Raw genomic sequence first — 14741 nt, forward strand, 5'->3', positions numbered from 1 at the left:
GACCTGAGACTCGGGCCGCAGGGGCCCGGCGCTGCCCCTGCTCCTCCCCCACCCGCCCGGACCCCCTGCGCCCCTCCCCCCAGGCCAACCCCTGGGTTAGGGAGCGTCTACATTTCTCCTCCCGTCGGTCGGGCCCGCACTTGGTCTTGTGTACGGGGCCTGCTCATTGGGCACATTAGATGGATGCCCCGCCCAGGGCCCCGAGATGGCCAATTGCAAGGGGTTTCACAGCGTGCCGTAGGAGAGGGATTGTCACCGTGCTGCGACGCTTGGGGATCCCTAGGCCTCAGTGGTCGTTGCTCCTCCGCCCCGGGCCCTAGCCTCAAGGAGACCTCCGGGACCGCTGCCCGGGGAGGTGCCCGCGGGGCATCCGGAGAGCCCCGGGAGATCTCGACCGCCCTGCTTTCCCGCCGCTCGCCGGCCCGTCCTCGCGAGGAACAGTGCCCCGCGAAGGGGAGTTTGCAGACGCTCCCTCATACCCGGGACGCGGCCCCTTTAAGGACGCAGGTGTCCATGGCGCCGCCTGACTGGAAAGCCGCCCCCGGCCCGGGCTCCCGAGCCGGGCCCGGGGCGCGGGCGCGCGGCGGAGGAACGCGGGCGGCGGGCGGCGATCGGTGGCGCGGGCGGCGCGGCGCTGGTGGCGTCGGCGGCGCGGTGCGAAGCAGGCGCGCGGCGGGCAGGCTCTGCAGGCCCCGCCCCGCCCCGCCCGCGCCGGGGTCCTCGAGCGCTCGGGCTGCGCGCGGAGCGGGCTCGGGAGGGAAGTCCCGAGACAAAGGGAGCGCCGCCGCCGCCGCCGCCGCTTAGTACGCCTCGCTCGCCGGGCCGGGCCGCCCGAGGTGAGCGCCGCGGGGCGGGCGCGGGGGCCCGGGCCTCCGCCGCCGGCGGGCCCGGCCGGGCAGGCGCCCTCCACTCGCGGCCCGGCCCGTTCCCGGAGACCGGCCCGCCCCGGGCTGCTGACGCCGCGGCGGGGGCCAGCCCGCCGGGCTCCCCTCGGGCGGCCCGGCCCCCAGCCCGCCGCGGCCTCGGCCCGCGAGGTGGGGGCGTCCTCTCCCCCGGGCGCGCGCTCGGGGAGAGTCGCGTCCGGGGCGGCAGACGGCGCGATCGGCTCGGGCCGCGCTGACAGGAGCGCCTAGCCCTCCGCTCAGGCGGAGCGTTTCCGGGGTCACGGTCTGCGCGCGAACCTGTGGCGCGTTCCAGCCGGGGAGAGGACGCGCCGCACAAAGAGTGCAAAGCTGCGCGCTGCAGGAGCGCTGGCGCGTTTGGGGGGTGGCGTGTGATGCCTGGAAACGAAAACAAGCCAGAGCTCTTGCGCCTCCGAGCTCCGCTTGCCGTTGGGGGGACCCACCGAGTGTTCGCGCTTCCCTTGCCGGGGAGATCTCGTCCCAAGACCTATTTGTACCAGTTGGACGGAGGCTGGAGCTGGTAGTTTTCGCGAGAAAAAGAAAGGCGAGGGAATGATTAGCTGGGCTGATGGTAGCGGCCAGCAGCTGTCCCTGAATCACAGAAGTAACTGGTTTGGTTTGTACGGTCTGAAAACAAGCTCCGTTCGCAGAGTTACTCCTCTGTGTTTGCGGAGTTGGCTTTCGTTGGTCTGCTCTTAAGCCCGTGGTTTTCTGTGTTTCTTACTCCCAAGGAAACCCTGCCTTTGGACGGAGAACCTGCCCAGCAGCAGGGAGAGAAGGACCCCACGTTTGTCCTGACTTGCTTTTGAGTTTTCGGGTGGGTTGGGGGTGAATTCTGCATCGTGCTGCACGTGAGTCTCGCTGGGGGTTCCGGGCTTGCTTGGAAACAGCCGGGCGTCCTGGGAGGCGTGTCAGGAAAGACCAGGAAGTGCACCTGGGCTGGAGGGGCTCCTCAGCGCAGGTGAAGCCAGTGCCTGCCTTCCACTGGCGAGTTTGCGGTTGAGGGGGAAAGCCCACCCAGGGCCGCGAACCTTCGTCGGTTTCATCCTGCGCCGACCTCTGGCTCAGAGTGCTATCGCCCATACTGGTGAGAAGGTCGAGGTGGGAGGGGGACGCTGCTGGCCCTCACCTGCAGCCAGTAAGTGGCTTCAGAGTGCTGTAGGCTACCAGAGCGTGATCTGAGAAGAGTGGGTTCAAGCACAGCCCACGCTGGAAAAAGATGGCTGCAGACTCAAGGGTCTGCCCCAGACCTGGATCCTGTGCTGCAGGCTGTCTCTAGCAGGTTATGGATATCCGATCTTTGCCTCTTAGAGATTTTGCTGCTCTGAAGACTCTCCTAACACTTAACAGCTCCTTAAGTGTCTCCCTGTCAGTTGGGAAAAGTTGATTTGATTCTAAGTGGGATGCTGAAGGAGTGGTTCCCTGTTGTAATTAAAATGTAGCAAATTGGCTGCTTTCTCCTGGGGAGCGAGAGGCCGGCCTCTCTGGGCGGGTGCAGGTGTGCGCCTGTGACTCTGCTCTGGCTGCAGCATCCATCTTTCTGGTGCCCGGTTTGGTTGTCACCCCCAAGGATGGGGTTGCAGCAGCTCTTGTGGGACCGCCCCCGGTTACCTTTTGCACCTGAGATGATCACAGCTGGCACCCCGACCGGGTCTGCTGAGATGGCTTTGTTCCTTGTCAGCAGAAGAGGTGGCCTGTGGCGGGGTCCTGGCATGCGGTCAGCAGGCATGCGGCACTCAGGATCACCCTGCCGGCCTCTTCTACGTTCTGGCCCAGCCCTCTCGCTCCAGAGCCCTCAAGTGCCAGCTTGCCCATTCCAGAGCCCGTGTGCCGCCCAGGCCTCAGAAACCAGTCTTGACTCCTTGCTGAGCACAGACTCTACGGGAACCTCTCACTGCATGGAAAGCCAGGCTGCTTCTCTCTGCTGCTGAGCTTCCGTGTGGGACAGTTCAAAGGTGGCCTCACCCTGTGCCCTATGCTCTGCCCTGACCCATGAGGGGCTCGTGTAGGACATCTTGCACATTCCTAAGCCCCGCGGAGTGGGGGAGACATTCCCGTCGGCTCTGGGGATGAGGTAGGGGCGAATTCTGTTCAGAAGGGTCATATGAAGTGAAGGGTTTTCAGACTTCAGGATTTCTGCCCTCACCTCTAACCAGAGAGGACCTTAAAGATGAAAGCTGGCCGGCGCTCCCCTCTGCTCTGCCGGCTCCCCGCCTGAGGGAAGTGACCCCAGCACCTCCCACTCTGTCCTGTTTCTGAACTGAGCCCGGTGCTACAGGCAGTGCCCAGGTGGCCAGCCAACCACCACTAGGACCCAGCGGCACCAGCACACCCACATCAGCCTTCGGGCAGCCACGCTTGGGTTCTTCAACTTAGGTTGCATGAATGAATGAAAATACCAAATAGATGTGCCATGTAGGGAAGGAGACCCCAGATGGGGTCCTGTCCATCAGGTCCACGGATGAGGAGGAGGTGGGCAGGCCAGGACTGGAGGGTAGGGGGCGGCAAAGAGAGATTCTGTTTGGGGTGCAGGCTTGTTTGGGATTAAGGCCTTCTTGCTTGGGACTTGATCTTGAGGTTGGGCAGGGTCAGAACCTTCAGAGAGTGTCCTCAGTGCTCAGAGCCAGGCAGTGGTTCCTGTCACCAGGCCTCCTGCATGGGAGCTAGTTTCATTGCTCGCTTTTCCTTGTGTTGATACAAGTCTCCATGTTTTTTGACAACTCACAGCACCCAGTTGTCTGGTGTCTGCAGTAAGTCACCCCACCTCGTGAGGCCTGGGCTCCTGGATAAGGCAATCTGTGGTGGTGATCCCAACCCCACCCCCCATATGCTTACTTATTGGGGAGTGGTCTAAGAGCCAGACACCTGCAGAGTTCTGACTCCTTGAGGCCACTGGGCCTGGGAACATGCCTTGGAAACAAGTAGCCACCCAGGGCCGGGGTCTGCTCTGCTGTTGACCTGCTGACCTGACCCTGCTCCCCTGCACAGACGTGCGCACACCAGAGTGGCCACCAGCAGCCGGTGCTGGGACAAGGTCGCCATTTGGCTTGCTGGAGAAGTTAGGGGTCAGCCTCAGCCAAGTAATGATGGGCCAGGGGGCCGCGGTGAGCAGCGGCCCTTCTACCCAGAGTAGGAAGAGCCGTGGGTTTGAGTTGAGGCTTCGCCCTCAGTGGGCAGGTTACTTTCTGGATCTTTGTTTCTCAGCTCTGAGCTGGGCTTTCCCCCGCTCTGGGGCAGGGCCAGCACCACTGGGAGGCACGGCCGGCTTCTTGTTCTGTTTTTGGCGGAAGTCTGTTTTCTGCCTGTGGAAGGCACGGCTTGTTGTCCTAGGAGACCCCAGGTGCTGGGCCTCTCCCCTGCCAGAGGCGCAAGGTGGGGTGAGCCAGCCGCCCAGCGGATGTGCCCGGCTTGGAGACCGTCCCCTCAGCATGGTTAAAGCCATGCTCATGGAGGTACTTGATTCGGGGTACTCTCCAGCGTTCTTGTGGACTTCAAGACCAGCAAACACACTTAGGGTCAGATTCCCCAGCAGGTTCTGTGGCCTCTGGGGCCGGATTCCTGTGGACGGAAGGGCGGCGAGGGCCGCGGGGTTCTGACCTGGGCCTGGTCTGGCCTGCACGCGGGGTCAGTCGCCCTGGGACACGACCCGATGGCGTCAGGCGATGGATCTGCGTGCTGATGGGCCCAGCCTTGAGGGTCGGGGTGGGGGTGGGGGTGACATTCAGAAGTGGCCAGGGGCCCCAGCAGCCTGGCTACAGGGCCCACTGCGCCTTTCGCTGACTTCCCCAAAGTCCGGGGGACAGGCGGTGGGGCCAGGGACGGCCTGGTGGTGGGGTTTGCTGGAGGCTGGGCTTGTGTGGCCCCGTCCCTCCTGTGGTTAAGCTGTTCTCTGCCCGGGGCCACCTTCCAGAACACGGGCTCCCCTCCTGGCTGGGCCCAAGCATGGATTGTGGCAGCACCCTCACCTCCCTGTGCTCAGTGACCGCCCCCCCCAGGTCTCAGGCCGGCCCTCTGGATGTCCCCATCTTGCTCCTGCCCCTCCTCGTGGTATCGGGGTCCCTGGCGCTCCAGCCAGGGTTGCAGGACAAAGAGGGCAGGGCTGCTACTGGGTGCTGGGGGCACCCCAGGGGGCATGACCCCCATGCAGACCCCAGGCGGAAGCATGCCCAGAGAGCCTGTGAGGCCCCTGGGAGCCTTCGTTTGCTTGCTCCTCGGAATCAAGTCTCAGGCCGGGCCAGGCGCAGGGTGAGGGGCAGAGGGCCCGCAGCTACCTTTGCTCATCTCACATTCTGCCCCGCTCTTCCAGGGACGCGAACATGTCGGGGATCGCCCTCAGCAGACTCGCCCAGGAGAGGAAAGCTTGGAGAAAAGACCACCCGTTTGTAAGGAAGGCTTTACTTGTGCATGCGGCAGGGCGCTGGTGTCCCCTGACCGGAACGCCCGCTCCCAAGGGTCACCGCTGGCCTGGGCTGCGCTGGAGGGCTGGTCCCGGGCAGGCCCGCCGCCCACGTGCTCATGCTCTTCCTCGCAGGGTTTCGTGGCCGTCCCGACAAAGAACCCTGACGGCACAATGAATCTCATGAACTGGGAGTGCGCCATTCCTGGGAAGAAGGGGGTAAGAGGGACCGCCCCTTCAGAAGGACCCAGGCAGGCCAGGGGACAAGGTTAGGGTGACATGTGCCCCCCGGGCAGCCTTCCTTCAGAAAGGAGCTGGGCTGCAGCAGGTGGGGAGTGCACCATGGGGCCCGACGTCCGGGAGTAGGGGGAGCCCTGGAAGGGGTGGAGGGGGGTGGCGCGCTGAGGCTGAAGTGGTGCCCCCAGGGCAAGGGGTGGAGGGTTTGAGCCTCGGACCCTGGCAGATCCTTAGACACAGCAGCGATCTCTGCCGCCTGGGATGGCCCTGGTGGCCTTCACTCGGTGCCTCTGGCTGCACTGGAACTGGCACATTGGAAGCTTCTGTGGGCTTTGGGGGCGGAAGGAAGGAGACCCCTGAGGTACCCGGGTGGTGACGGCCTTGTCCCTGCACCCCTCCCAGTGGTTGGCATGAAGATGCAGCAGGAGTAGGCCCTGGCGGTGGGGGGACACACTGTGGAGCCGGGAAGCTGCAGGGCGTCAGGGGGCGGCTTCGCAGAATGTCCCTCCCGGGGTGCCCCCTCCCTGAGTCCACACCACACCCACTGATGTGGGTCCGGGGCCACGTACTCCTCCAGGGAAGGCCCTTTCCATCTGCCCTTGGGGCCATGGAGGCCCCAGGAGTCCCGGGGAGCTGCCTTGGGGGGCCCTCCTGGTCCTGGGGGTACTCCAGAGCAGGCCCCTTGCCCCTCTTGGGCCTGGCCACCAGCACTCCTGATCACAGTTTTATTGCCCAACAGACTCCATGGGAAGGCGGCTTGTTTAAACTACGGATGCTGTTCAAAGACGATTACCCATCCTCACCGCCGAAATGTAAGTAGGACGAGGTCCTCGGGAGTCAGCCAGCTCCAACTGTGTTCAGCGGGCGGTCCCAGGTCCCCCTGGAGAGCCTGGACCCGGGTAGCCGTGATTGTGTTCCGTCTGCTCGCGGCAGCTCCGGAGCCTCTGGTCCCTGAGGTGGGCGGTGGGTGTGAGTCTGTCTCCACCCCAGTGGTGGGAGTGCACGTAACAGGCTCAGATCTCAGAACCCGACTCTCATCCCTGGGGCCCCTGGACCAGCTGCCACCAGCTTCCAGCCCTGCAGGGAGGCAGGTGTGCGGAAGGGCCGCGGTCCAGAGCCTCCCCCGCTTCGGGTTTTGTCGCCTGGTGGGATTTCATACCTGGTGGTGCTGTGTACCCCCTGCATGGGTGGTATACTGGCACCTCCAGAGAAGGCGGCGGGAGGAGCGGGCCGGCCGCGTCTGAGGTGGTGCTCAGGTAGACCTCGGCGGGCGGGTCCACAGAGCTTAGGCGGGTCCAGGCCGCTCCTCTGGGGAGCTGGATATCCGCAAACGCTGTGGCCGGCTCGTTGAGCACATTAGCTCGTGCCCAGCGTGTGAAGAATGCCCCCAGCGCGTGGGGCAGGACTGTGTCGGCATTAACTCTGGTGCGTGGTGATTCAGGAGTCTTGTCTGTTATAAAGGCAGGGCTGGAAGAATTTCTGAAAGGACAGTCTTTGGGACGGAGACTTACTTCATTTGGGTTGTTCTTTGCTGTTTCAATTTTTTGCCACATAGTTACTACCTTAAAGACCATCTATAAGAAATGAGATAAATTGTAGCAGCTTTCTTCACCGGTCCCACCCTGTATTGGAATCCAAGCAGATCCAGCCAGACAGGAAGAGGAAACCCCAGTGGAATTGGAGGACAAGCATACAGCCAGTATCTGTCAAGTCTAAGGCTGCTGACTTAAAGAGCAATTCACAAAAGTCTGTTTTCATGTGACTACAAGAGATGGCATCTTCTGAAGTATACTGGGTACATCAAATACCACGGGGTAAATCCAACAGATGCAAGGCCTCACTGCTGGAAAAAAAACATAGAAAAAAATTTTAAAGGGAATTCTTGGCAGTCCAGTGGTTAGGACTCCACGCTTTCACCACTATGGGCAGGGGTTCAGACCCTGGTTGGGGGACTGAGATTCCACAAGCCCTGCAGTGTGGCCGAATAAAAGCAATCAGACATTTCAGCAAGGGTCTGGGCCACTGCGAGCCCTGGCCGGACAAGTGTGTGCATGGCTTGGGGCCATGGGTGTCCGCGCCTGCTCTCCGCTCTGCTTGCAGGTCCAGTGTGATCAGGCAGACTTTTCTGGAAGCTGTCGCCCTAGCTGGAACATGGGGGAGGCAAGTGCTGAGAATAGTCGCGTCCTTGGCGCTCTGGTGGGGGCCTGGGGGTCCTGAGGCCCAGGCCGAGGCTCGTCGCGTGGGAGCCCACCCTGACGGGGACGCAGGCCTGCAGAGCAGAGGCCCAGGAGGCCAGCTGTGTGCTTGGCTGATGACGGAGGCCACGTGGGAGGTGGGGGCAGAGTGGGAGAAGAGGGACGGGTGCGTCCGGGGATCCTGGCGCCCAGAGGGAGAGCTGCTGCTGGGGAGACGGCCTCCTCCCTCCTGTCAGCGGACGAGAGCCCTTAACCGGAAACAGCAGGGGGAAAGCCACGGGCTGGGCAGACCTGGAGTCAGGGCCGTGCCCTCCCCCGGGGCAACACGCATGAGGGGGAGAGACGGATGTGTCTGTTGTCTTGTCGGTCCTTTCCCCATGTTCGTCAGAGCCCCTGCACGCTGGTGAGGAGAGGCAAACAGCCCTTTGCAGCAGAGGTTCTCCAGTCAGCCGGCGGGCCCGGGAGGGTGCCCGGCTTCCTCACGGACGCTGCAGGGGACAGCCCGGCGGCCCTGAGTGCTCCCTGGAGAGCGCTCAGCGGGCCTCCTGAGCCCACATGTTGACACCTGTCCCCGGCCTGGCACTCCCTGAGGAGGGCCTGGTGCACTTGAACCCTGCAGAAGGCCAGAGAGCCCTGGGGCAGCCTGCGAGTCTGCGCAGAGGGAAGGAGGCCCGCACGTGCCGGACACGGGAGGCGCTGACCGTGTTCAGTTGGGGTCAGCCGCGCCCGTGAGGCGGTGTGGGAGCCCCGGGGGCACAGCAGGGCTTGGGGTCCTGGCGCTGGGCCAGCATCCTCTCTGCACGAGAAGCAAGATCACCGCGTTGGGTTCAGTTAAAGGTGGGAAGTGATGTCTGCAACTAAAGGAGCAAGGAGACAGACTCGAAGTGAGGGACAGTACGTGACAGTGGGCTGTGTCCTGCGTATATATGTACAAAGAGCGTCTGCAAGTCAGCAAGAAGAACGTGCCAGAGAGTGAAGAAGAGCTTTCAGAGAGGCAGCCCTGACCGGGCACGGCGGGCCGTGCATCGGCACCACCCGGCTGGTACAGTCGTGAAGCCTGGGAGCCCGAGGCCCCGCCAGCGGCGTGTGGATTGGTGCAGCCTCCGTGCGAGCCAGCAGCATCTGCTTGAGCGACGGTTTCACGCTGAGGAGGCCTTGTGGCTCCATTTGTGGTGGCTCGGCTGTGCCCTGGGGTTCGTGGGCCAGCGCCCAGGCCTGCCAGCGAGGCCCGCATGGTGGGGTGGGCTGAGACCTGGGCAGAGCGGGAGCCCTGGGCAGGGGCGGGCTTCTAGAAGCTGTTGGATGAGTGGGCGTGCTCACCTTTGGTAATTCATCAACCACGCTGTGCTGTGCTTGCTGCCCTCTTCTGGGTATGACGTGTTTAGACAGAGGGGAAAGTGTCCAGGTGAGAAAAACGGGCCAAAGCAGCAGGTGAGTGAACGGTCCGTGGTGGGGCTCGGGGTGGCAGACTTTTCCTGCTGTTTTTAAGTTTCAAATTTTGTATGTGTATGTTTTTCCTTAAAGAGTTAACATTTTATGTTGTTTGTTTTTGAAGAAAGAACGTGTGGCCCTAGAAGCCCCTGTTTTGAAGCAGGGTGAATTTGAAAATGGCCACTAGTGGGGAAGGTTCCCTGCGTCTCTCCTGGCGCCCCCAGGCCCCGCCTCGCCCGCTGCAGGGGCTCCTTGCCTTCTTCCTGAGCTGGGCCGCTGGGAGGCCGTGGGGCTGGGGTCCTGTCCGGGGTGCAGGGCTCTGATGCTGCCCCCACCGTGGGGCCCCGCCCTCTGGGCCTCTCGCCGCCTCCCACCTGGGGGCTGGTTTGTTCTCCCCCTGGTTGTTTTTCTTTTCTGCTTGTTTTGGCCGGTCGCCTGGTGTAGGGGAGGGGCACCAGGGGAGTGGCTGGCCCTGGGCAGGGGGCGCCTGCCTCCAGAAACGTCTCCTCCCTCCCTGTGCTCCAGGCAAGTTTGAACCGCCGCTGTTCCACCCAAACGTGTACCCCTCGGGCACGGTGTGCCTGTCCATCCTGGAGGAGGACAAGGACTGGCGGCCAGCCATCACCATCAAGCAGGTACGTGTCCGCCCCGGCCCTCCCCAGTGGAGCCCAGGCCGCGGTCGCAGAGCGTGCCTTTCCCAGCACTGTGTTCTCTCTCATGCAGATCTTATTAGGAATACAGGAACTTCTAAATGAACCAAATATCCAAGACCCAGCTCAAGCAGAGGCCTACACGATCTACTGGTCAGTAGTGACCCACTCGTTCGCTGCGCCCTCTCCTTGGCCTCCCTGAAGGCCAGTCTCGGCCGCCCCTGGTGGGGGCGGGGGGCGGATGATGGGCTGTCAGGAGGCAGAGCTCGGGGGCTGACCACTTTGTGTCTGAGCCCTGGCTGGCCCTGTGCCTCTGACCCTGGTCCAGCTCATTGGGAACGTTCCTCTGCATGTGGGCCCTGGAGGAGGGGTGGCCAGTGGCCCACTCAACCAGGGACCCCAGCCTCCCGCCTTGGCCTTGCTGCTGCCCCCCGGTCTCCCAGCCCCTCTTCCCTGTCCCGCCAGGGGCCGGGGGCGGCAGTAGGGGACAAAGCCAGGCGTCTGCTTCATGCCCAGCCCTTCACTCTGTGTCCCTCGGAGCTTGTGTCCATGGTCGGCGCTGAGGGAGGAGCCCTGGGGTGATGGCTTTGGGAAGCAGCCTTCCCAGCTGCCGTGATGGCCTGGCACCCAGGGCCTGTCCTTCCTGGAGAGCATGGGGAGGGGGCAAAGCTGAGGCTGGGGGTCCTCAGGCTCCGCTGAGCGGCCAGCACCCCAGCCGCCCAAGTCCCCCAAGAGAAGCACCAAGTTGATTGCCCAGAGTGGCTCAGGTCCCTGGGCAGGGCCCAGTGTTGGCCAAGGGCAGTATGGCGCCCCCCCGGCAGGGCAGAGGTCCAGTCCCTGAGCCCCCGGCCTGCTCACCTCCAGCCTTCAGTACCCCTGCCTCCTCAGGCCCCCGTTGGGAGCATCGCTCATGGTTCTAGCGAGCACGTTCTCACTGCCGGGTTAGGTGTACAGTGACTTCTGCCTGACCCCGAGCTGGGTGCCGAGTCCTGCACCCTTTGTAGGTAAGGCCAGTGGGTAGGCACCCGAGCTGAGCCCTGCGGCAGGAATGTGGCCCGCAAAGTTGGAGTCTCCTGTGACCGTGAGCTCAGGGAGCAGTGCCTCAGGCCGGCTTTCCTGAGTTTCCCTGCTGGTGGCGGTGTGCGGCCGGGTGCTGTGGGGACACCGCTCCGCAGCGTCCGCGCCCGAGGTCTCCCCAGTGGCATGGCCAGTGCTGGCCCTCACGCCCGCGTCCCCTCGGGCGCACTCAGCCTGCTGCAGGCTCCTGACTTGCGGGGCAGCTCGAGCTCCCTGTTGGAGGTGCTGCAGTCGTTCCCTAGGGAGGCTGCAGGCAGAGCGCCAGGGCTCAGCGGGGCAGCTGCTGCCACCCCACACCTGGCCGGAGGTGACCACTGGGCCTCAGGCTTGTTGAGAGCACAGCTTGGGGGGCCCTGGCTTCCTTTCTCTCGCACCCCTGTGTGCGCACCCCCGACGAGCCTCTGTCGTGAGTGTCGTCTCCTCCCCGGGGCACAGCGCCCCTTTCGTCAGTGGCAGCTCTCACCTTGGAGCCCCGGCTCGGGTCCTGCTCGCCGCTGTACGCTTCCCACGCACAGCGCTGAGAGCCAGGGGCAGACCCCCGGGTTTGTCTGGTTTTGAGGCAGGTGCGCGGACGCTCTGTCTCCTCCACTGACCAGGGTGGTGGAGGCCACCTCAGAGACAGGAGCTGCTGCTCCCTGCTGACCGGTGAGCCCGCGGGCTGCCCCAGGTTCCCGGTGTGACTCAGGCGATGTGTAGCTTCTAACGTGTCTCTCTTTTGACCTCCTCAGCCAAAACAGAGTGGAATACGAGAAAAGGGTTCGAGCACAAGCCAAGAAGTTTGCTCCCTCATAAGCAGCGACCTGTGGCATCGTAAAAGGAAGGGATTGGTTTGGCAAGAACTTGTTTACAACATTTTTGCAAATCTAACGTTGCTCTACAGTTACTGGTCACCTGGGGAGGGTGGGCGGGCGCCATTTTCCATTTCCGCCACTGGTACAGTCTCGACTCGCTGAATCGCCCAGTTTTTCATACAGGGTCTCTTCCTTCAGTCTTTTGTATTTTTGATTGTTATGTAAAACTTGCTTTTATTTTAATATTGATGTCAGTATTTCAACTGCTGTAAAATTATAAACTTTTATACTTGGATGAGTCCTGAGGAGCGCGTTCCCTTCGCTCACGGACGCAGGCATGCTCCACGCCGCCCAGAGCTGCACTTAGCCTCCCGCTGGCCGCACGTCGCCGGAAAGCAGAGCCGCCCGCCCCCAGAGCCCCAGAGCCCCAGCCAGCCAGCGTCGCGTTTCCGCATCACTTCCTTTGTGTTTATATGGCGTTTGTCTGTGTTGCTGTTTAGAGTAAATAAACTGTTTATATAAAGGTTCTTGTTGCATTATCATCATTAAAAGTGAGGAGGTGGCCTCCGTGTGCCCCCAGCCCCATCCTCTGTAAACAGTGCCCTGCGTTCTCCCCGCCACGCCAGGCTCAGGGCTGCGGGCGCTGGAGGGTCAGGTCTGGTCAGGCGGGAACTGGCATCCAGACACTTGTTAAGCCTGCAGGCCCAGGCGTCAGGAGCAGGAGATGCTGACCCAGGCTGGGCAGGCGGGAGGACTGCGGTCCAGGCGGCTCACCCCCAGTGCTGGCGCGTGGCTGAGGGCGGCCGGGCCGGCAATGGAGCCCAGACTGCAGGTGAGCGGAGCCCCACACCCCCCGCCCCTGCCCCGCGAGTGCAGGCGAGCCTGGCAGCAGGCCCCTCCCTGTTGCAGAAGTATCTGCACCTGAGGCCGCTCCTTAGGAGGCTCCGGGATGCTGTTGGCAGCACATCCGGCCCCACTCGGGTCCCGAGATGGAGGCAGGACAAGGCAGGCGGGCTTGGGCCCAGGTCCTGCACCCCAGAACCGCCAGGGCGGGGACCTGGCCCCTGGGTCCCGACGAGGCCCGGGGTCAAGCTGTCCCTCCCCGCGGACCCTCACCCTCACTGGCGGAGCGGTGCCTGTGGTTCCGCTCACAGGCTGAGGGCAGGTGACGCTCCAGAAGCCCGAGGAGGACTGATCACCCCGGCCCCATCAGGGAGCCAGGTGGGGCCACGCTCCACTTGGGGACCCACTGCCCAGCGACAGGATTGTGCTAGAAGCTGGGGCCTGCGTGGCTTGCCCTCTCACCAGCTGGACTCGTGTGAGCAGCTGACACCCACGATACATAGGCACAGAGGGCCTTGGGGGGTCCACGGGCTGTGTATCTGTAACTTCTCACAGAACGTCTTATTTTGTAACGACTGAACTATTCTTCGTAATAGTTACCCGTGTATGTGGTTAATATATATGGAAATTCAATCTATTTTCTAGTTAAAGCATTCTAAGGTAATCAGTGTTTCTAGCAAATCGTTGTGACTTTGGCTAACGAAATATCCTTTTGTGCCACAGTCCTTGGCTTAACAAAGATGTGAATCTTGTAACAAGAACTATGAAATGTGACCACCCTGTCTCTACTGTAAGGGAAGAGTGTGTGTCCCCAGCATGAGGCGCCTCGTAACGTGTAAGGAACTGTGGGCTGTATCTAAAATCCTCTGATTAAAACGTTTCCGATAACCGCCGCCTGCTGGTGTCCTTTCCTGCCTGCCTGCACAGGCGCCCCACTCACTGCCGCCCTGCCCCAGGGAGCCAGGCTGGCGGGTCCCTCCTGCCTCGGCCTCCAGCGTCAGACGCGCTGCGACCCACAGGTGGCAGGGGGCAACATTCCCTAGAGCCAACGTCGAGTGTGTAGCTTGAGGGCAGAGCACCAGCAGTCCAGGCGGCCCGAGTCCAGTGCTGACCCCGGCCCTGTCCCCCGAGTCTCACCTGCTGGAGCAGGTCCCTCCCACGTGGGGCTGTTCCCACCACCAGGGTGGCCCTCCCCAGGGAGCCGGGATGCCGTCCCAGGGTGCTAAGGCGCGCGTGAGTCCTCAGAGTGTCCAGGACAGGCTCAGGGCAGGCCGTTACACAGGTGCCGAGCAAGGCACCCACGTCGGGGCTTCCAGGAGAACTTGACCACAGGCCAGGCTGGACACTGCTATCCCAGGAAGCCCTGTGTGTGGAGCCCCCGTGGCTTCTGGCTGGGCCCTGGGTTCTTGGGGCCCCCTGACCTCCCTGGACTCTCCTTGCCGAGCCAGCACCACATCCTCCTGCCTGCCCACCTGCTCCCTGACCCAGCAGCCCGAGGCCCTCCCACCATGCACCAGGCCCTGCCTCCCACTTGGGGTTGCCATGACTACAAGTTGCCAGGTTGGAGGGCCTGAACACTGACTTGGGCTGGCTCGAACCGGTCTCAGCCAGCTCCAGCAGGGAGAAGCCCAAGGAATGCTGGTCCAGGTCCGTCCCCAGGTGACACTGGTGCGGTCTGGGGGTGTCCTGCCCCAGCGATTCAGGAGGTTCATCTGGAGGCCTCCAGACCACCGCGGTCCCGTCTGCAGAGGCTGTGGGCCAGGCAGAGGGGTGGGAAGCACTGGGCCCCCTCCACCCCAAGTTCTCAGACACATGGACTTTGCCACCTGGCCCGAAATTTCAGGCATCAGTCGGGAAACTGGGTGATTCAGATGGTAAAGAATCTGCCTGCAATGTGGGAGACCCTGGTTCAATCCCTGGGGCGGGAAGACCCCCTGGAGAAGGGAATGGCTGCCCACTCCAGTGTTCTTGCCTGGAGAATTCTGGAACAGGAGCCTGGCGGGCCACAATCCATGGGGTCGCAAAGAGTTGGACACGACTGAGCGACTAACACATTTAGAAAGTAATAAGGGAGCAGCAAAAATACTCGCAGGGCCCAGGCCTGGGTCCTTCCTCCCCGGGCCTCTTACAGGTGACCTGTCCCAAGTCAGTCTTTCTTGCCTGAGGAGAGAACCGGGGTCCCCAGAGCCAGCACGAGTGCCTCCACCTCCCATGTGCAG

General features: G+C 62.7%; 1 protein-coding gene across 1 annotated transcript; it reads left to right on the forward strand.

The window, feature by feature from the left end:
* Positions 1–707: 707 nt before the first annotated feature.
* UBE2I (ubiquitin conjugating enzyme E2 I) lies at positions 708–12203 on the forward strand. Its single transcript, XM_061152479.1, has 7 exons — positions 708–836; positions 5209–5284; positions 5434–5517; positions 6275–6347; positions 9687–9796; positions 9885–9964; positions 11617–12203. Exons 2-7 carry the CDS (start codon positions 5219–5221, stop codon positions 11678–11680), a joined length of 477 nt encoding a protein of 158 aa, XP_061008462.1. The 5' UTR covers positions 708–836; positions 5209–5218; the 3' UTR covers positions 11681–12203.
* Positions 12204–14741: the final 2538 nt, after the last annotated feature.

The sequence above is a fragment of the Dama dama genome, chromosome 10 (assembly GCF_033118175.1).
Source record: "Dama dama isolate Ldn47 chromosome 10, ASM3311817v1, whole genome shotgun sequence".
In the NCBI taxonomy this organism is placed as follows: domain Eukaryota; kingdom Metazoa; phylum Chordata; class Mammalia; order Artiodactyla; family Cervidae; genus Dama; species Dama dama.

Bases quoted from the DNA above. Each gene is read 5' to 3' on its own strand.
- UBE2I (XM_061152479.1), top strand. From the start codon at position 5,219: ATGTCGGGGATCGCCCTCAGCAGACTCGCCCAGGAGAGGAAAGCTTGG. The intron at 5,285-5,433 runs GTAAGGAAGGCT...TCTTCCTCGCAG, and splicing joins GGAGAAAAGACCACCCGTTT to GGTTTCGTGGCCGTCCCGAC. The intron at 9,965-11,616 runs GTCAGTAGTGAC...TGACCTCCTCAG, and splicing joins GAGGCCTACACGATCTACTG to CCAAAACAGAGTGGAATACG.